This window comes from Drosophila rhopaloa, unplaced genomic scaffold, assembly GCF_018152115.1.
Source record: "Drosophila rhopaloa isolate 14029-0021.01 unplaced genomic scaffold, ASM1815211v1 contig_163, whole genome shotgun sequence".
NCBI lineage: Eukaryota > Metazoa > Arthropoda > Insecta > Diptera > Drosophilidae > Drosophila > Drosophila rhopaloa.
Window position 1 is genome coordinate 10977295 of NW_025335043.1, and position 22192 is coordinate 10999486.

The window sequence follows — 22192 nt, forward strand, 5'->3', positions numbered from 1 at the left end:
GAAGTGAAGTCTTAATAGGAAACTTGAACTACATATATTTGATAGCTTGTTTTAGGATATTTACTAAACCATTCTAATTGTATAGTGATTAATCTTTTTGCTCACAAAGTTTTCAACTAGAAGTAATATTAAAACTACTACTAGCCATGGAAATTTCTTAATAATGTTGTTGCATCCACAACCATATTTTTGTACTCTAAGCAGACCATTTATTAAATACCTTATAATACCCTTGCAGAGGGTATTATAAGAAGTTAGCTTTTCTTTCTTTTTTATTTTAGTTTTAATATTCAAAAATATTTCATACTTCAACAGTGCGATTCATAAGGACTTGGGCCTTATCATCATTTCAACGAACGTCAGTGATATCAACCAGTCGTAGTTATGCCATGAGTTCCAATGAATTCCTGTTTGACCTATGCCATATTCGGAGTATTCTCCATTGAGAGTACTGTAATTTTAAGTGATAATAGTAAGAAGATTTAATAAAAGCATAAATAAACAGGTATACCTGGCTGAACACTCTTTGTGCCACCATGCACCAAAAAAAGAGGCACAATTTGCAGATCTATGACTGTCATTATCCCGATCAAATGTGGAGAACTTTTGATTCTTACTGTATGTAAGGGAGTCTCCGGCTTCACCAGAATAATTCCCTAGAGTCTTCAACTTGTAGGCTTCCTCCTCGCTCCCGATCTTAAAGTCATCGTATTGCGCGTAGCTGGTGGATCCATTAACATTCCCAAGTTTAATGTAGAGTTCGTGGGGTCTTGCCTCAGTCATCCGATGCAATTTTTCCAGCCCGATGAAGAATTCTCCTCTGACATTCCCAAATCCATATTTATAATCATGCCACTGTCTTTTGAAGTTCTCGGATCCGTCCATGCGTCTCTGAATTACAGTCCAACCAGGTGGAGACGTCGCACATGGCACTTCAAAGGGTTTAAGACCCCGAAGCTTTATTTGGTAAATCCCATTGGGACTGTCACTGGGACAAGAGTCAGGTAAATTGTCATCAGTTTTCCGCAATTCAGAAAACTGACTAGAAAGTTCTGATTTTGTTTTCTCAGTGGCTTCAATTTGAGTCGTAAGGGTCGAAATTTGTTCATCTCTATTTTTAAGGTGCTTCTCTTTCACATTTAATATATCTTCTTTGTTTTTGGTTTGACCATCGGATATTTTTAACTTACTCTGCAGGTCTTTTATAGTGTCTTTCAAAGTATTTATTTGGATTTTGAGTTCATCGTTGGCATCGGCTGTTATTTTCATCTGTAATATGGAACAGGCGATAAAAAATAATGATGCTTGCATTCGTTTTCAATATTTTAATAATAATTGATTGACTATTGATAACATTGCCAGCGTCGACAAGTTAGCTTTCCTTTCTTGTTTATACATTAAATTTACCTATAAACTGAGATAAGCAATTTTGATGGAATTTCTAAGATTTCTATTTGTCTGTCAGTCTGAATGTCTGTCTGTATGTCTCCTATCAGTAACTCACCGTCCTAAATTCCTCCATTCTGTCAAATCGCGCATCCAGCTTGGCCTGCAGAGCCTGAATTGAATTCACAAAGTCTTTTTTTGTGATGAGTTCCTGCAGTTGGTTCTTTATTTCGGAGTTTACCGCCATTTGTTGTTCTTCCGCCAGCTTGAGTCTCGAATCGAGTCCGGCCTGCAGATCCTTCTGCCCTGCCTCGATTTCATCCAACCTTTTTCGGATATTGCGAGAGTGGTCGAAAAGCGGGTTCAGTGCGGCCAGGCAAAAGGAGCCACACTGTCTTGGTTCATCTTGGAGAACGCACAACGACTGATCCTTTGGATTGGACGCAATTCCTCCTTGTACACTTGTAAAAATGAATAGTCCAAGCAAATAGGATAATAGCCTCAGCATATTAAGATGTTCCATCTACTCAAATTGAATTCAAAAAGTGTACTGAAATGTAGGAATAAGTGAAGAAACAACGAAGCCTAAAATATTGCTGATAAGCCCCGTGAACATTCATTTTCCGTATGTATGGCACGTTGTCTTCCTAATCTCTGGTCCGTTGGCCGAAAATCGGAAGAAACCAGATCGCCTAATTATATACATCTGTATGGACTAGCATATAAATATAAATGAGCTAATGTTCTTATCGCTTATTTGCGATTTATTTTTTTTAATCATTTAGAAACCAAAAAAAAGCGGGAAATAAATATATTTTTTATTTTCATATTTCATACTTTATAACTTTCTCATCGTCTTTTTCCTCCAAAGCATCCCCTTCATTGCATTAAAACAATGATTTTTCCCATCTATTTCCCAGCATACTTTGCATTTTCCACTGAAATGCTTTCCCTGACTAGTTCAAAGTCACCCTCCGCTGAGTTTGAAGCTCCGCACTGCGAGAGGTGGTGAACCCAATATAAAAATCATTTGCCGTTCTTTATAAGTATGGCCAGCGAAGGAAAAACAAATACTTGCACTTGATTTTTATTCATGACTTCATTTAAATGGAAATTATTAGTGTCATTTGTAGCGAGACCCCAAAAAAAAGCAGACAGTGAAATGAGAATTCCGAATATCTCATAAAATGGCATTTAGGCCAAGGGGAGAAATTGTCAGAGAAAATGAACCATGGCAACCATGTCGCATGTGACCTTGGCTAAGTTTTCCTTCGACGCCCGGCCCTTTCATTTCCCCCTGGGTCCCAGCTGTCCTTCCTGGACGTGTTCTTGTTTTTTTCCGCCTTGGTTTTTGTTGCTTTGTTTGGCAGGACCCTCAACCATAATGTTTGCATAATTTACTTTCGTTTGCGCTTAAAGGTTTTCAAATTACTTTTTAATTTGGTTTTTCCGTCTTGAGTTACGTGCACAAAACGGCGATGAATGGCAACAAAAACAAGTCAAATAAATATGCAAATTTGTTCTTTCCTGTTTTCGAGAGTTTTATTTATTGAAAAATGGTTAAGTAAGTGATGGCTTTTGGGTGGGGTTGACTACCATATTGAGCCACCTTTCGATTTTGGGAATCGATTTTGTGGCTCTTGCCGTAAAATCAAATTTATGGTGCTCCTTTAAGAGCAATTATCCTGATACAACATTATTTTTAAAACAATTACATCATGGACCATCCCAGCGAGCATTATTCACAGGCTTGCCGAACACTTTCATTGATTGCTCCTTTCTCTACCAAACAAAAGACATATTTTCCGACAAAAGAATTGCATCGAAGGGAGCGCAAGGTCTGGCTGCGATTAATATTGCAGAATATTATTAATTATGCATGCGACACAGGGTAGAAAATGGGAATTCCGGTGTCTGCTTCGGCTCAGATAAAAAGCAGCAATAATGCAGCTCAGAAACCAGCGCAGGGAAGAAGCTCAACGAAACTTTGGAAACTTTTACTTTCAACAGCGACGGATATTTGATATTTATGTTGCACTGTCGGTGTCGAGAACTTTGCCATCTACGTGGCACCAGCAATAAGTCTCTGCAGCCGACTGAACTGCTACACAAGACATTTTAATCAAATTTTGTATCAATATTTGAACGACACAATTGCTCTTGGCAAACTAATTTCGAAATTAGATTTTTATTATTCATAATATAAACGAATTAATTAATTTATCAGTCTAATAAGTTTTGTGTAAATTTTGTTGATTTGCTTAATGTTATTTATAGACATTTCTGTCAATTAAACAGATTAGTATGATAGGGATCTCCAGAGATTTTCAGTTTAAACGCTCTTTAAAATTCCATTTAAAATGGGTATATAAAAAACACATTCATTCGTTTTTTCTCTGTGTAATTTAGAGATTCCCGCACTCCATGGCAATAGCCAAACAATGATAAACCTCAGGAGCCTCTCACTGGCGATGTGGAGAGGACATTGGCAGAGTCTCGACAAGGGCTCATTTGTAATTCAACTCGGCCAGGACATTGATGTGTGAGTGGCAGCCTTGCACTTGGCATGTGTCTAAGTATGGGGGCGGGTATCAGTGTGTGTGTGTGTGGCCTGTATCCTTGCAATCCTTGCAATCCCTTCTCGTTGGTGAGCACGTGCTTTAGAGTAGCCAGTTGCTGGGGTATAGATATAGGTGCCTAATGGCTGTGCCCCAGTTGGCTCTATTTCAATATGGATGGATTGCTGGGTGCTTAGCTTTCGACCAGCAGCAAGTCATGCATAATGTCACTCGAGTTCTCGAAATCCTGGCCCTCAGAAACGCACCCTTTCTCTCCGAGGACCTCCATTTGCTCGCTGTACCTGCGGTCTTGTCAATTTGCTGCAATTACTTCGGTTGCCGTTTGGCATAAATTAATTGCAATACGGTACCCACTTGATATATGCGACGTATTAAGGCCTCGTTGCCACGTAATTAAAATTGTGCAATAGTAAATCAAACTGATGTGCGTGTGTGGATGTGTGAAAGGCAATTTAAGTGACATTAATGGTTTGCAGTTAAGATTGATTCCAGTTGGGGCTTTGCCAAACTTTAGCACTGTAAAATGAAAATGTCCTTTCACGTTAAATTTATTTATGGAAAAAATCAGTATACGCAAATAATGCCGATTTCCAGGCCACAAATGAAAACCCAACTCAAAGAGCATTTTAAGTATTTAAAGAATACATGAAGATTAAATTTATCTTATTTAAAACTACAAAGTTGTAACTATATATTTAATAAACTTACTTCATTTAATGTATATTTTATGTTAATACTTATACACTTGTCGTAACTTCAGAAATATAGCAATCAATAATTTTTTGGTGTACTTCTTTGGGCTCATCTGGCACTTGGCTCAATTCGAATATCCATTGACGCCAAATGTCAAATGAATAACCAAACAGCTTTACAAATAAATTCCAGGAACTGCAAATAAAGAAACAAATAAACAAACAAGCAGAGGGCGTAAAGAAAACACGTAAATAGGAAAATGCTTTGGCCAACGAAAATGTTGAGCAGCAAGCTGAAAGGCAAATAAAAACAGAAAGCTGAAATCAGAAAGTGAAAAGTTGTAAACAAAATGCGTTGTATTAACGGAAATACCGCCCTTTTCTCCCAAAAAAAAAAATCGAAAGAAAGCACACACTCCCCGAAATTTATGTGCAATCAGTCCGACACGTATGTTGTACGTGGGTGTGTGTTGATGTGGGCGTGCCCCCCTCGACCACCGCCCACCACCCACCGCCCAACATGTCCTGTTCGACATTGACACCCGCAAAGAATCGGCCAACAGCGAATGCCACTAAAACCAAAAGCCCAAAAATGCCAAGAGCAAAAACAACAGCAGCACTGACCTTTAGGGATAAGATGGTGGGCGTGGAAAGGGGCGTGTGTCGGTGTAAATTGCGTGAGTGTGTGTGCGAGAGTGGAATTGTTAGGCATACATGTGAACCATTCCATTTGTCATGCGTTTCTGTTTATTTTGGCAAACGCACATTACACCGGACAACAGGACCCTCAGAATTTGACAGCTTTGAATTTCAAACTGTCAATAGATTAGATTTTAGATTTGGAAATTATGCTGAAATGGATCAAATCCAGTCTGTATAAACTCTTTTTCACATTGGAAACTGAACATTTGAGTTTACAAATACTTAAAGGTAAATTTTAAAATGGTAATAATTGTGTATATTACAGTTTTGTCCATTTTTGAATCTTCTAAATAAATATAAATACTTAATATTATTTAAAAATTTTTGTATTATCCATTCTGATATCAATCAATGGAATTCTCTTTCAATAAAACCATTATGTTGTAGTTCAGTGTGTCAGACATTTCAGTTGGCGCCTTTTTTCTACGGCCATTAATATGATTTTTATGCCCTGTTGTTGTGGGTACTTTGCCCCAAAGTTGTTTGCTAATGTGCTCGGTATTTGTGGATATGACAGTCCCTCGAAAAGTGCGTCCTCAGCCCCGTAGCTCACTTCGTTTATTACTTTCTCCATTTCGTTGTGCAATTAGCGTTGTTTAAAGCCTCGAAAGCATTACGTATACGCACAGTGGCCGGCCTGATAGGTCGAATGCCAATTACACAACCGCAAGCAGCACCACACACCCACACTTCGGCGGCCTCCATTTACAGTCAATTATGCAAAATAAGCACATCAATATACACGCACACACACACACACACAATCACTACCTGAACTACTGAGCTCGTTCTCATTCACCCCTTCTCTCCCTTTTCCTCCATAAACCCCTGTTCTGAGTCTGTGAAATTGGTTTGTCCATAATGCAATTGGAAAGCCAACATTGTTGGCCCGCAGGGACTGGGGAATCGGGGTCCTGATCTTTGCATTAACGCCCATAATTAACGAAGCTGCTCGGGCCAGATATGAAAATCGATTAGCCATTCCAGTTCGAGATTAAAAGTACCTAACAGACAGCCCTTTAAAGTGGGTAATTTCCATACACGAGTAAATATGGTGTTAACCTGTAACTTATAAAAATTGAAATTGGATATACAAATATATACGACTTTTTAATTTATTAACATTTGCTTAGGGTTTTAAAAATTCAGATTACTATTAAGTAGCAACATTGGATTAAACACCTTAAACAACTACATTCTCAGTCATCTCATAAACATAATTGTATAGATTTCTATTTTTAAGATTCAATTTCTGAGTTTCACCTGAGGTTTTCTTTAAATTTTGTATATTAAATACCGCTTTGTACCATATCTCGTATGCAACACCTCTCTTATTACCCCTTTTTTTAAGACTGAGTGGCCAGTCTCCTGCGCTTTCATTTATTCATTTATGGATAAGAGTGCCTCATGATTTTCCACGCCCTCCCACTGTCTTTTATGGGTCTGCTTTTTGAGTTTGGTTTCTGCAGAACACCAGGGGAATAATGCAAGTTATGTCCGGCAAACAATGAGAACAATGGGACCCACCTTTGCATAAATAAAAGAGCGGGTGCTGAATTTACCATTACAGATGGGAATTTTGCTGTGATGGTGGAAGCATTTTGCCAGCATTCAGGACATTCCCCACCATTCGTGTGCGTGGGTAAACATTTCACTATTTGAAAATTAAATGGATTTCTATTTGGCTTCACTGTCAGGACGAGGCAACTACTTGATGTCTGTCGCTCTGGCCAAACACTCAACCACTTCCCAGGCACTTCCACCAACCACTGGCAAGTGTATGGAAGTGCGTTGATATATATTGTGTGCCACTGTGGCTATCCCTTATTTTTGGAGTGTCTTCCCCAGCCAGGAATGCCCCACCCGAAATACCCATGCCCCATGTCAGCAGCAGAAACTTCCTGGGGGCGGGTTCTTAAGTGTTCGTAATGATTGTGGCAAGCTATACTAAACTAAACTCGACTTGACTAGAAGCCAGTTGTCAGCGTCATCGTTGGGTTAACTCCAGGCAGCGTCACCCCTAAAGCTTAACCCACCGAAAAACCCCCGTTGGCGTCGTCATTTTGAAGCACCGCCTAGGGAAAATAGTGTTAATGATGCTGATCTCGGAGCACACGCGCCGCATCCTCGAGTGCTTTAATGGCATTTCCACCTCCACTCCATCCTTGTCTCCCTTGGACTATTTTTGTAGTTTTAAATTTTTATGGCCATGTTGCGCACTTCAACTGGCAATTGTGTCCTCGCAGTCGCCGCCAAAGCGAAAGTTTTGTGGTCACATGAAACCCAATGGTCTTCATCAGACTGCGGCCAGCTGGAATGGCTTTTATTTCAAAGGGTTAGGGGATACCCAAATTGGCCAGTTGAACCTTAAGTCTCTGATTTTAAAGTTATTCCTTTTAATCCTTTAAAGATTACTTATTTGTTTAGGTATAATGATCAGTAAATACGATAATTTACTATCGGAAAAGTGAAGTGTTTACATAAAAATATTGGTAAACTAAAATGGGAAAATATCAAAATATTAATTTTTCTACGGAAATAACTAATTTCCAATTCAATATCAACAGGTTTTATTGGTATTATTGTATTGTCAGTTTGTTTCTCAGTTTAAGTAGGTATACACATAAATTATACCTAAAACGAGGTAAATCTTATGATCAGAAAATCGAGAATGGATAAACATAAAAAAGCAATTGACCAAAAAGGATTGTCTATCATCCAAGAGCAAAGAACCTTAATGTAGTGTGATTAAATATATGCACTAGACACGGTTTAATTCGTACCATATGTTCGCTTGGCCAACAACCTTTTCCATCGATTACACAGCGCCCTGTTCGCTCACCAAGGTATTGTAATAAATTGCTTTTGTGGGACTTAATTGATTAGCTCTGATCAGCTGCGCTCCAGGACATTCGACGGAGGAGGCAATGCGGCAGGACTCGGCAAACACCTCGAAAGTGGCACTGGCCCCCAATATATTTATTTATTCCCTTGTTTATTCGCTCGACGTTTCTGGCCGTTGACTGATGGTTTATTACTCCGCCAATATAATATATACAGCAATGCTATGCTACTTATTGCGTTTGGGCCAGGTGAAAAAAATAACAACTCGTCTTTCCCGGATCGGCCCATTTTACTAATAGTAAATGTAATCACATAAGCGAAACCAGTCCGTTTAGAAGGAGACTCCCAGGGGCTGTGATTAAGTAAATTGGTTGGGAATATATGGTGAGAATATGCCTAACTAATTACAATTGATTTCGAAGACTTCCTTTGGTTTTGTCCTTTCTTGACTTACAATGAATTTTATTATACCCATTAACCCATTATCTAACTAAGTTATTAATGTAATTTCGAAATTATAATTTATACTTATTTTTAATGGTTAAAGTAATAATTCCACCATTTCTTTTATAATTTCTCAACTCATTTTCATTGTCACTAGCCTAAGAAAACGTCTACCTATTTTCCCAATTAAATCCACAAACTTATTAGATACAGCGCAAAAAAAGTTTGAGTTGCCATAATTGCAAACTACTTAATCATTTATCCAATCAAAGTCCACGGTCCGAACAATTGTTGCTTTGGCAAAAGGAGACTCCACTGCTGTCCCCATTCAATTAAAGTAGTTTCTGTTGATGCGGCGACTTTCCCCAACGCCTTAATGCAATTGAGCTTTGTCAGAACTAAAACCGTATACAATTTTACACAAGCAAAATTAAGAGGTTTCTTCGTTTATTTGCCTAATTTATTTAAAAATAAATAAAAGATTATCTTTCATAATGTTCCCACAATAAATATATATGTAGAGATTAAGTTTACAATAGAAATATAAAACATTTATTTATGACAATTTCTATTTTTATTGTACAGAACATAAGGAAATATTTAATAACATAGATTTTTTTTAACTGGAAATTTTTTATATTATAAAAACCATTTTTTTCGCAGTGTACCCGTATATCTGGCCATGTCCATCGACCTCGGCAGGGGAGCATTTGACAAGCGAGTCGTGTTACCAGCGCCTTATGCCAGTCTCTGTGTGTTGCATTATCCTGGCTTTATCCGAGCCACTCACACGGAGACACATATGCTGATGGGGGCGGGGCAGTTGGGAGGCTAAAGACGGGAAAAGTCGGGGAGCCTCTGCCGGCCTTGTCACTTATGCAAAATCCCCTAATGGAGGCATGCCGAGGTGTAAGAAAAACAACAAAAAACGGAAAACTCGAGCATGCCAATGCAGGCTGGATGCTGTTGCTTTGTCTTCTTTTTTTTCTCGTTTTCTTGCCATTACATACAAATGCTCTTTAAGCGGATTTCATAGCGTTTTACTTGTTTGCCATTGTTAAACTCAGTGCTCAGCATAAGGCTGCGACTCCCAGACGACCGCTGGACCAGCAGGATACTCGTTAAAGCTGAGCTGGTCCTTGCAGGTTTTCCGCTGGGTTCACGCTCTTTGGGGATATGAGTCCAATCCAATTGTAGGAGACAGTTTGTTTTTCTTAAAAGAATTTTAGAAATGTAGTAAATTTTAAAAAGGAAAAAAGAAAATTCAAAAATGGTTGTATTCAATTTATATAACTGTCTAAAATTCAAACTAAAATTTAAAAATTTCACCAGTTCTTAGTTAAAACAAATTATGTACGAACAACATTTTGCGATATATTTTAATGCTTCGTAAAAAGTAACTATGACTTTGGCTGAAATACTAAGGGCAAACACATTTGTAGGTAATCTTCCAAGTCGATCACCTTATAAAGTATAATTCCTAATTTGATACAAAAAATCAAAGCTCGACCGAAAGTGCTTAGGCATATTTTTCTTAACTTTTTCTTTGGGGTTTTTTGGCCGAAAAAAAAACAGCGTGGAACAGTTGGCAAACCCTTTTAATTATGCCAGAACATGCGCAAATATTTTCCTTATGGCCGCTTCACTCTTCACTGCTTAACATTAATTAATTCTCGGCTTACTGGAAGCTCAATGGGTATGTGTATATGTTTAGCCTGCTGACTTGGGACCGGAAAAGTCAGCTTTGGATGGCCAATTTTTAATTAAATTACACAAAGTATATTTGCCTAATTTGATAAGAAATTTTATCAAAATATTAGGAGAAAGACTTTTTGAAAAAACTTGAAAAAGAACATTAAATTTGGTAAGAACGGTGATTTAAATAATTTCTATTATACATTTATTGTCTTTGCACATTTAAAAGTTTAGAATACACAAATTTTCTATATGACGAATTGGAAATATATCTTAAGAATATTATTCATAGACTCAGTTAGAAACAATATTTCAAAACTTTTTTACACAAGTATATATATTGATTATTTTCAGATGCGGTCGTGATATTATTATTTAAGTCCCCTCTCGAACTCTAGTGCCATTACATATGCTTAGAGATGGGGATTTGCGACAACCAGCCTATGAATTATTCTCCCTATTGAGCCTTATGTTCGACCATCAGTAAGTGGCGCAAATCAGGCGTCAACTTCCACCCAGTGAAATCAATCAAGTATAAGGCGCAGACGTTTGCGATTTTACGAGGCGAATGGCATCAGAAACAGCGACAAAAAGTAAGAAAAGAAATGTCATAAAACTTATTTACTTAGCACCAGCAAAATGGTCCACGCAGAAGTCAGGTTCTCCTTAAACAAAAGGCAAAAAAAAAGCAGCATAAAACGATGTAAGAGCACAGAAACAATCGGAATGCGAAGTCAAGTCAAAGAAAATGGGGCTGTCAATAATCATAAAAATTCCTGGGGAGGAAAATGTAAGAGAAAAACCAAATCGGGGAAAAGGAAGCGAATGAGAAATGAGATCCCAGGCGATGAGCTGCTACTTGAATTTGTTAAATTGCCTGTGAATGACAAATATTGTGTTATAATTTCTATTAAGAAAATTAAGCAGCGGCACCACATTGCGTATGCGCATTATTTAATTTGTCTAAGTGTTGTCGCAATAAAGTAGCCGTGCCGTAGTCAGACCATTTTCGGATTTAAAAAGACTCTGCCAAAGTAGGGAGATCTTAAAGGCCTCAAATGGCGTCGTCTAATGGACAGTGGCATAAGACACAGACTGACAGAGAAGCCCAGACAGCTTTCAGCCCAATCCCTCTTACCATCCAATCTGAGGGCCTAACGTGTTTGGACATGGCCAAGAAGCGTAGACAATGGCCGACGACACGAAGCGACTTCAAGTGGGTGGCAAGACATAAAAATGGTTTCTTTAATTTTGTAACCCCAGCCACTTTCTCCTCCGCAAAGCATCATGAATTTTATATGCACCCGAAAAGTGAGCTACAAAAATTTAAGTTGTTTTGCAACGAAATCAAAATGGCAAAATTGGGTTTTAGCAAAATATTGCTGCCCACCCTCAGGCTTAAGCTCTAAAAGATATTGATTTGCTATTGGACGAAAACATAAGAGATAATAAATGCTAAAAATAGCTTATGTCATAAATTATTTAAGTTGAACTCATCTTAAGCTAAGCCAACAAAGTGCTAAATCAAATAAAGCGATGTATGTACTTACATTTATTTATCGTTTTTATATGTCGGTTTTGGACAATAGTATCATTTATATAACACATCTGACATTAAAGGCTGTTTACAATTTCTAAGTTCACAATTATATAGTTTTCAGAGCAAATTGGCTTTATTTTCAAGGTTTAAATATCTTAAAGATAAAGCTGATTTTTGTTTTTTACCAAATTGAAAAATTGTTACTCAAAGTTTTATTTCTATATTTTTTATTGTTTATTTCAAATGTTAATTACAAATCTCAACTTCTCACATGCGGCAAAAGGTAATAATATAAAATCAAGAGTCCGCATTGAATAGCGTAAATGTTCGTTTAAATCGAGCAGCGGATACTTAATCTGATTTACTTGCCTTAGTCAAGTCTGAGCCAACAGGATGGCAGCTGAGGCCCTGGCAAGCCGGGCAAACAAGCGTCTTCATAAAAAGCGACATCTCGACCAGGCCAAGTGTGGATAACTGGGCGGGGTGAGGGGAATGTAATGGTGAGGGAGGAGAGGTCTTTGGCTGCCATGGGCTCCTCCTAGCTGCCGTTCTGCGGCGTTGTGTACATCATAAAAGAGCGATAAGATAGCCATGCCCAGCGACGACCGACCGTGGCACTTGACTGCTCCAAGCCTTCGGCGACCGACATCCCCTTACCACTCCAAGGACCACCTTTGGATACCCTTTATATATATACACAGGACTTAACTTAAAAATACATTTCAAAACAACAAAAAAATATATATACTTTTATTGTATTCTGGGTATTGAGTATCTATAAATAAAAAACTTTTTATTTATAACTCTTGAAGAAAGGTTTTAAGCCATTAAAATATATGTAAATAGAATTTCTAGATTTCACATTTGAAACCTTGGGAATCCATAAATTTTATGATTTGCAGTGCCTTATTTAATTTTAAATATCAAAAGCGGGTTAATATAAATAAACAAAAAAAATGGCCAAGAAAGAACACTAAGTAGGTTTATTTATTTTAAAATGAATATAACAAAATCCTTTTTAATATCAAATCCAAAAACTTACCAAAAAAACCACCAAATATATTAAAAATTTTCGATTTGGTCTTTTGTGGAAAATTTAATATGCTTGCGCAAGCATCACTGGACTTTAATAAAATTCTCTGTCCTATCAAGAGTATTCCCAGCTTAGTGAATATTTCCCTCCTTGCGCTATATTTGATTTTCATTGCCCGACGGCCTTGGTCCACCTCCAACCATTCAAGCGAACAACAACTAAATCCTCACCCTCCTCTCCACCCACTTCGTTTGGTTTTTGAGCTGCCAGCATCTTTAGTGTGATTTATTTTGGCAGAGCACAATGTACTTTCTTTTCAAATAAATCATAAATTTCAACGCACTCCCTTGCAGTACACAATTGTTGTTGATGTTGCTACACAGCTTCAGATTGTGCCACTCCTACCAATAATTTGTTCCCCTTCTCCTGGATTTCTCCTGTTTTTTTTATGGCATTTTCAAGCCTGAGTTGCGATGTCTACTGGCCTATGGCCGCGCTGCGGCAGCAATTGAGTCATCCAAAAAGGCTATCTAAACAGAAAGGAAGATGTATATGCGTTCAGATATTTTATATTATATTTATTGTATTTTTATGGCACTTGGGCATTTGGCCTAAGTCGCACGCCGTTTTGTTCGTTCTGTTGAAAAATGTAAAACGGATCTCGACCCTCTGAAAGGCCGCAGGGAGAATTATGAGCTAAACGCGACACGCTTTTCCTAAATGGGTGTGGGATGGTTGGTTCTTCCAGTCGAGATCTGACCAACTCGAGCTGGAAACACATGATTTGTGGCGCTTTTTGTTAAGCCAGCAAGTCAAGTGAGATTTAGTTCGTTGTGTTTTCTGCCCTTAGAGTTTGATTTACACACAACACTTGGCTTGGCTTACTGAAATTTCTTAAATATACCGAGTTTTCTGATTAAATTCTGTTTCTTTAAATTTAACTAAATTTTCTTTATTAAATTTATCACAATTCTTTCTAGTTTCTACTAACTTTCCATCAGCCAAAAAATCACTCAAATCCGAGTGACTTCCTTTTCTTTATTCACCTCATCAATTTGAACCTGAATGGGCATACGATAAGCACTCTGAGCCATCATGGACACCAATACCATTTCCACTAAGATCAGAATGTTGATGATGGCTAAAAGAAATGAAAAATTAATTAAATTCAATTTAAAAATTTTAAATTAAAAAATTTAGTTAGAATTGATTTTTAAATGAATTTAAAATTGTATATTTTCTACTTCTGTAGAAACACTTTGTAATTTGAAAGATCTTGAATATTCAGAAGTACTTCTCTATCATTAAATCAAGAATAAACAGATACTTACTTTGCTTGTAGATGGTGTGATTGATGGGATACTCCCCGCCCATCTTGATGCCATCCAACTGATCGTAAAGGATCAAATACTGCAACTTGCATAGCATCACCACCAACTGGAGGCAGAACATCTTCTTCCTCAGCTGATAATCCCCGTGAAGTTTTGTGATCATCCGCACGGTGATTTGAAGGGACCAAACTCTATTATTTATAAATTTAATTCGAAATTGTGATTAAAAAAATTTAATAAAATAATTACCCCATGACAATCGAGCAGATGATGAAGGGGATGAAAAAGTACATGACCTGGCGGTATAGTTGAACGTCCCGGTAGTACAGGATGTTCATGACCAGCATGATGGATCCCTGCCAAAAGGGCATCTGCCAGACCTTCAAATAAAAGTTGTTATTTAGGAAAGTGTTTCTTTTGAACACCTATTTCTCGACATACCATGTATCTAGAGATGCAGAGCTTAGCCTTGGTGGGAATCACCATGGGCAGGCAGAGGCAGCAGCAACAACAGGGCGGTGTATTAAGCTGGACCGCCTCTCCGCCCGACTCCTTCACATAATTCTGCTCAGAGCCTACGTACCGGAAGAGCAGGGTGCGGAACACAGGTCCTCCGACCATGAACATCACGTGCATCACCGTGTGGCAGATGAACCAGGAGTAGGGCACCAGAATGGTAACCAAAGCAGCCACCGAGATAATCGGATACAGGCCGACCATCATAATCGAGGGCCTCAAAAGCGGCTTGTTCAGGTGACGACGCAGCCGTGAGACTGTCGTGGAGAAGATGCAGATGTTGAGGATGGTCAGCAGACTGGCTATGAAGATGGCCAGGCTGAGGAAGGCAGTCATGTCTGAAAGTGAGTCCGAGAAAATCCAATTAGTTGGCAGAAGAGGATTGGAAAAGTGATTTTTGTAGTTTTCCAGGTTACTCAAAAGAACTCAAGGGTGAACTCTCTATTAAGTAAACTAACTTTACCAAATTTAGTTATGTTAACTGTTACCGAAATATATATTACCAAATGCTAACCATTTTTATTTATTCTATACAAGTTTAATAAAGAAACTTTTCAACTGTCATTTAGGACACCCTATAAAATATAATTATTTCTCTAAAGTCTATTGATATACGTATCTGTAGCAGTTGGCAAAAGTGTTAATACGTTTAGATGACAAATTCTAATGCAAAATTAGTTAAGTAAATAAGTTTGTGTTTCGCTGGAACTATAGAATGGGGTTAGCTAGCAACAAAGTATTTCAGTGACCTAAGGCGTTGTTAAAATATATTTAATTAGACTCATTTTAAAAATAATAAGAGATTGTTTAAGGTAAACTATTTTTCAATTTTAATACTCACTTTCATAATACTCTTTCACTGTTGGGTGTGTTTGAGGGCTCATTGTGTTATTTTCCTGCTGATCTAACACCTGAGATATCTTCTCCGACGGGTCCATCGATAAATAGTCCTCACTGGTATTCATTGTGCGGCTTTTATACTAAAGGTGATAAATTCAAAGTGGGGCAAGCTGGTGCAATACTTCCTGGTTTTCCTTTTATTTGCGGTACAATACTTTACTTCACATTTTTATCATTATTCACACTATCACACAACTAACAGAGTTGACACTTTATTAGCACTCATAAATGTATCTACAAGTTTGCTTTAGCTGTTATATATTCGCAGTGTAGGTGCTGTCAAGAAAAATAAAAATCACAAAGAGAGGGGTTATTTACCGAATCAGGTGAAAGTGCGAGAAGTTTGTTTTTTTTTGGTTGGTAACTGATTTGAATTTGCAGAATTCGAGGCAATGCACTTGACAAGCTCAAATTTGACGCGGTTTGTTTGAAGTAATGAATATTATATTATATTTAATTCACGCTAACCAAAAGTCTAGACGAAGTGTTAATACTCTCAAACACGATTCCATGGAGATCAGCGCATTAAATAATTAATGGCGAAAAGACACTCCGATGACACATCGTTTCTTGGCCCTTTTACTCATTAGCAATTACATGAATCCTAATCAACCTTGGGAGGTTCGAAGTCAACTGAGAAGAGGGAAGCGTTTCTTTTGATTTTTATATCAGTATCCAAACGATCACAAACCCAATCAGACCAATAAAAAATCACAATGATCGCAAAAAAACACTGACACAGACAGTCACCGAATTCATGGATCTGTGGACATGAATAATTCATTGAAAAACAAATGAAGACAAGATTTGCGAAAACCTTTTTTTTATGCTCTATTAAGAAAATTGTTTAATTTTAGCTTTATTTTATTTTTAAACTTTTGAGTAGTAAATCAGAAAATGTTAAATATGAAATGTAAAATGTAAAAATCAATCAAAAATTATTTTTCAGAATTTTACCTATTGTTTGGGTTCAACCTAATAAAATAAAATTATAATTACAAAATGCCAAATTAATATATTTTTGCCCACTTACTACCTCGAATAGACACAATCCTACGCCATTGCAACAAGCCCTAATTATAAATTTCAAAACAAACGCTATTTAGCTGAACCATTAAAAGAGCATATCAACATCGTTAAGTTGTTGACTGAAACGTAAGTCCCAACTAGCCCAGATGTTCATAAAAAATACGAGGAGACGAGCACGTGACTGAAGCCTTAGGCGATTGAAGAGAGGTTGTCCAGTTTTTGAATACAAAGAGACCGACTTGGACTCCCAAATAGTAAACAGGTTTTCGAAAGCATAGACGGGTATCAGACCGGCCATACTAAAACAAACTTTTCGAGTAGCTTGCCTCATTACACTGCGCGTTATGTAAGCTCTTTGTTATTGTCCATTTCCAAACTGGTTTTATTATTTTTGCACAGTAATAACGCATACAGTGCCGTGTTGAAAGTACCTGTAAACGCACTAAAAACATGATTCAACATCTCGCAGCTCCAACGACCTTCAGCTCTGATCCAAAAACGTGTCAAAGTCCCCACGGTCTGACCTCAATTTCGACTCAGACTTCAACGAAATCCGGAGATGGGGAAGTGAAGTAGAATCATGTCTTATCACCAACAAGCCAGAGATCACAATTCACCATCTGACGATCCAATTTCATCAGTCAACGAAAAGAGAGCACATTCATAATTAATTTACAGAACCGCCATAAATCATTTTTTTCCAGCAATTAGCACAAATTTCGCGGATTTGTTTCGGTGTTTAGCACATTCTAAAATGCGTAAAACAAACCGCGAAAATAAGCGTCATAAATATTTCATACAAGTATAAGCATAAAGTATGTATATATATTTTTGCCTGGATTTTTTAACAGTTCGCAAATGGCTTTGGCACGTTATAAGCAGCAAATAAAAATGTACAAATATTAAACTAAATTTAGCTCTATGGTTAAATCGTGCAAAATGAGCAGAACCCTCCGTAGCATTAGAGAAACCACTTTTGAGTATCAAATTACACTAAAATAATATTAAATTTCTACTTTTAAAAACAATTTGAGCATAACCAATATTTTATATTTATGCGTCGACAAAAACATTTCCGTAAAAATATTATTACAGTTGTTAAACTCTCTCTCTAAAATTACAACAGAGAATTGTCGAAATGAATTGCTAACATTGGCCAAAAACGAACAATGTTTCACATTTTGCTGTTGGCACATTTTTTATGGAAGCATTGATAAATGTGGGATTTCTCTTTATTTATTTTTTATTTATATCTATCTCTTACAGCTTTTTTGTCATCTTGTGACCGTCCCTGACTCTTAGCCAAGATATTTCCGAGCTTTTGCGGGTAACAAAACTCAAATATTTAGGCGAGACAAAACGCTGCAAAATGAATGGCCAAATGCACGACCTTACGCAATGCTAACAAATTGAGCAAAGCGGAAAATGCTTGCAAAACCGAAATAAAATAGAACCCATAACGTGAAATCAAATGTAAACACAAATGCAATGCCTGGGAAAAAATCAAATTCAGAACTCAGACCGCAAAATGTAATTTGTTTTCTGGTCGACAAACCAAATCATTTCCCGTCTGAAATACGCAAGAGGAATTTTCGCAAAGTGAGTTGTGAATGCAAACAATTTTCCCGTCTTCGCTCACTAAAGATAGCAATTCATTAGACAATGTGTCAAGACAAGACATTTAGGAATGCTATCTAAATAGGAATGTAATTATTTTGCTTGTACGATAAGATGTTTAAACTCCAAATTATCGCATATTTTCCAGTTGAAATTAATTAAGCCAATACCATTTTGTAAGTACGCAGAATCACTTGTGTGAAGTTCAAACTTCCAGTGAAAAATCTATTTAGGTTGAGTTAATATCTTTTTTGGCTGTAAACAACCATGTTGGATAGGGTTATATACTTGGCACTCAAATTAACCAACTATTATGATTAAATTCTAATAACTTTATGCACGGAAAAACACTTTTTTCAATTATTCCTTTATAATTTTTAATTAAGGAGTTATAAAAAGGTTTACTACCCTGCTACCTAGACAATCATAACACTTCATAGAATTTCAAATTGGCCTTGACATTGCCCTTGATTGAATAGTTTAGAGGAATTTCAATTAAAGTCAAATGCATTTCAACTTGTCTTTAATTCATGTTGATTGCTTCGGCATCAACAAATGAAAAGAGTAATTATTCATTACATGTTCACACTGTCGGACGTTTATGTTGCATGGGGTTGTATAATGAAAAGGGTCGATCACGGGTTAAACACATTAAAGGGGAGAATCAATATACAATAAAAATACATTGCAATTGGTCGAATTAATTTTGTTCAATTTTTGCACTTTTCTCTATTTGTTTTTAGCTGCTTACACTTTTCACTCTCCCCACTTTTCTGAGCTACTTTGTGCACTTTTTGTTAGCCGCGTGTGTCTTATTCGCTCGCGCTCTGTTCAACAACTGAAAATGAAACTCAAAATATTGTAGTGCCCATGCCGATCACGAACGTGAATGCGCCCATCTTAGACCATGTATATAGATGTGTGTGGTGGTGTCCGTGTCGGCCAAAACAGAAAATAGCGGTAAGAAACAACAACACCTGCTGACGCTATGTGCTAATCATCATTTGTCGATTTCAAACGCTGCTGCTGCTGGGAAAAGTTTTCCTAACACTTGCTTATTGCGGAAGTTGGTTATTTGCCGATCAAAGAGCGTTTACTTTGGCCATTTCATGTGGCTCAGAAAGAGGCTTGTCCTGCTAACACGTTGGTAAAGAGTTGCGAAAAACAAATATACTGGCTCGATTGAATGTAAAATTTGGCTCTCACAATTTAACTTTTCCTGCGATCACGCAAGTCTTTTAAATTTTTTAAAAAGAATTGGGTGTTAAACTTAATATGAAAACTAGTATTTTGTATTACAAAGAATACTAAATCCTTATTTTATGGTAAATGTAAAGCTAATATTTTATGGCCACAATTTTCTTTGATGTTTCATCTTTCCTTACGTATGAAAATATTTAATTGTCGGTCTATATTTTATTTATATTTCTTAAACAATACTTACATTATTTTTAAGACTTAAATAAAATATTTAAGCCATTCTAAACCACTGTGCAATTGCGAAAATTGCAATACTGTCTTCCGGTCTGACCAACCCAATTTTCATCGCCATCGATGAGCACTTAAGCTAAAAGCTAATTTGTATAGAGAAATGCCATCAGCTAATCGGAAAGTCCAGAACTTATGGATGCCGCAACACTAACCAATTAACATGTCTAACCAGGGGATAATTACTTTTTCCAGTGCTCGATATTGTCCCCAGAGGCTATAAGTCTCATGCAATGATGTTTCTATCAACTCAGCAGTTGCACACCCCCTAGAGAAATTATAATATTAGAAGCCAGCAGTCAAACTTTAAAATTCCCCATATAATTTGATATTCAAATTAAACTCATTAGAAATGCTATTAAATCGGGTGGACTTCGTATCTAAAGCTCAGCCCGAAGCTTGGGTATATCAAAAAACGCAAATCTAAGGCACATCCGCTTACTAATTTAATGAGCCGTCCAATGAACCTTTTTTATCTCTCTTCGCTCGCACTTTTTGTAACCAATCTAAAATTAAATGCTAATTATTCAACCCAAAAATTATGCAATAAATTATGCCTCGAAGGCGCGCTGCCAAGTTGGTACGTTTTTATTGCATAACCAGCGGCGGTGGCTCGTAAAAAGAAATTATGATGGCAGGCCATGCAATTCAACTTATAATTTGCAAATAAATCTAATTGTGTAAAGAGGGTCAGAAGTGATAAGGCCAATTAGAGGAGGAGATCGAAAGGGACGAAACAAAAAGCAGTCAGCCCAAAAATGGAGAAACACAGGAACGTTTTGAGGAAACAAAGTTTACAAGCTGATTAAATGTAACAAGCTAACATTAATGGCTGCTCACAAATAAAAATAAATTTTGCGTCAACTCGAGACTGTAACTGCTTTGAAAACTAGTTATTTTCCTTGAGAGAGCCCGTATATCTTTACACTTAATTGGATTTTTGCATTTAAGTGTAAGTAAAAGAAAAAATAAAAAAAATATTGTATAAATTAGGAGAAATGTTTTTTATTTGGATATACATTTATTTAGTTTGTTGTTTTATTTAAAAAAAACATAGACTATATATAGTTTGAAACGTTTTTCTTTCAGCATCAATAAACATATTCTAGAAAACTCCAGTTAATACAAATTTAAATTCATGTATTGTTATGATTTCCAAGAAATGAATGTTATAAATATAGATAAATCTCAGAATTTTATCTGTACGTCATTCAAAGAAAACCTTGCATATGCAAAAGAAATCTGCACGCCATTCGAAATATTCTTAGAAACCCCCTCACAGAATACCTTATGTTCTGTCAGAGGAGATTGCTTGCCACCATTTCACAGCTGCAAGCTACAATGCAACCTCCAGCATCCGAACTCCTTGGAATCCAACCTTCTTTAAAGACATCGTCCTCGCTTTTTAAAGAAAAGATAAAAATTTTTGGGGCCCAGGGCGACGCCTTTGAAGGCGACGTCGCCAATTCAGCGCCTTGTCAGTTATCCTCGTCGGTTTTCATTTTCTCGCCACTGTTTATTTGCCGCCTTTGGGTTTTTTTATGTTTTCATTTTTGCTCATTTTTTCGCGCTTGGTTTTTCGCAAATAAGCAACAATGCAGCCGCCATTTGAATAACACAAAAAAGACGTTGAAAGCAAGATGAGAAGCCTGGCCCAGGGCTGACTTAGCGCTCATTTCTTGGGTCTTTATGCTCTCCTGATTCATTCAACTGTCGCTGTTGTTTCAATTTCAGTCCGCACTTTCACTCCTCCGCTTTTCGCCTGTGTTGTTTGCTGTTTAACGAAGCAAATCAACAAATTGTAATGATGCCAAAGTCCTTTTCTGCATTGCTTGCACTTTTACCGCCACCCACAAATTTTGTTTTGTTTTATTTTTTGGTCCCAAATGGCACCCCGAACCTTTTCAAACCAAGAAATAACCCTTCGGTAAATTAAATCGAATTCAAGATACCCGGTGCTAAAATTTCTTTTACTTTAAGGCACATTAAATTATAATGGTAAATAAAGTAAGTTCGTTGGCCTTTTGTAAAAAAAAAATAATATTTAATATTATTATTTACAATATACAATTTTTCATCAATGACAGCATTTTGTAAAAAACACCTATACTTGGGAATAATTTTATGAAGTTATATATCTTCATTGTCGAAAACCAAATCTTAGATTTAAAATGTATTTATATGGAGTAACAAATAAAAATAATCTGTCTAATTGTCTTGAAGGTTAGAAAACATAAAACAAAAATCATGATAGCTGAAACTAACCAACTTTCAGTTACGTTAAGAGATCGTTATCCTCTGCCCCTTACTTAAATTCATTAGAAACAATACAGCCTCGAACTTTTCGAATACAGGGTATCGAAACCCTTGGCATGAAACCCGCATTGGCAGCCCTT

At 36.9% G+C, this 22192-nt stretch overlaps 2 protein-coding genes across 3 annotated transcripts; both read right to left on the bottom strand.

Moving 5' to 3' along the window:
• Window positions 1-416: 416 nt before the first annotated feature.
• LOC108043273 (fibroleukin-like) lies at window positions 417-1909 on the bottom strand. The gene is made up of 3 exons (XM_017121895.2): window positions 1505-1909; window positions 618-1269; window positions 417-451 (listed from the first exon to the last, which is right to left on the bottom strand). The coding sequence occupies exons 1-3, from the start codon at window positions 1907-1909 to the stop codon at window positions 417-419; spliced, it is 1092 nt and encodes a 363-aa protein (XP_016977384.2).
• Window positions 1910-13836: 11927 nt separating this feature from the next.
• On the bottom strand, window positions 13837-19134 carry LOC108043295 (organic solute transporter alpha-like protein). Of its 2 annotated transcripts, none has more exons than XM_017121950.2 (6): window positions 19060-19134; window positions 15604-15938; window positions 14688-15100; window positions 14496-14626; window positions 14247-14437; window positions 13837-14056 (listed from the first exon to the last, which is right to left on the bottom strand). In XM_017121950.2, exons 2-6 carry the CDS (start codon window positions 15725-15727, stop codon window positions 13929-13931), a joined length of 987 nt encoding a protein of 328 aa, XP_016977439.1. In that variant the 5' UTR covers window positions 15728-15938; window positions 19060-19134; the 3' UTR covers window positions 13837-13928. The 2 variants fall into 2 exon arrangements, with proteins under 2 accessions (XP_016977439.1, XP_044313800.1); XM_044457865.1 differs by lacking the exon at window positions 19060-19134 and adding an exon at window positions 18888-19048.
• Window positions 19135-22192: the final 3058 nt, after the last annotated feature.

Coding starts and splice junctions, on each gene's coding strand:
- LOC108043295 (XM_017121950.2), bottom strand. CDS start 15,727: ATGAATACCAGTGAGGACTATTTATCGATGGACCCGTCGGAGAAGATA. Junction 14,627..14,687: donor TCTGCATCTCTAGATACATG/GTATGTCGAGAA, acceptor TTTTATTTGAAG/GTCTGGCAGATGCCCTTTTG. Junction 14,438..14,495: donor ATCTGCTCGATTGTCATGGG/GTAATTATTTTA, acceptor TATAAATAATAG/AGTTTGGTCCCTTCAAATCA.
- LOC108043273 (XM_017121895.2), bottom strand. CDS start 1,909: ATGGAACATCTTAATATGCTGAGGCTATTATCCTATTTGCTTGGACTA. Junction 1,270..1,504: donor GAATGGAGGAATTTAGGACG/GTGAGTTACTGA, acceptor TCCATATTACAG/ATGAAAATAACAGCCGATGC. Junction 452..617: donor CGGAGACTCCCTTACATACA/GTAAGAATCAAA, acceptor TTAAAATTACAG/TACTCTCAATGGAGAATACT.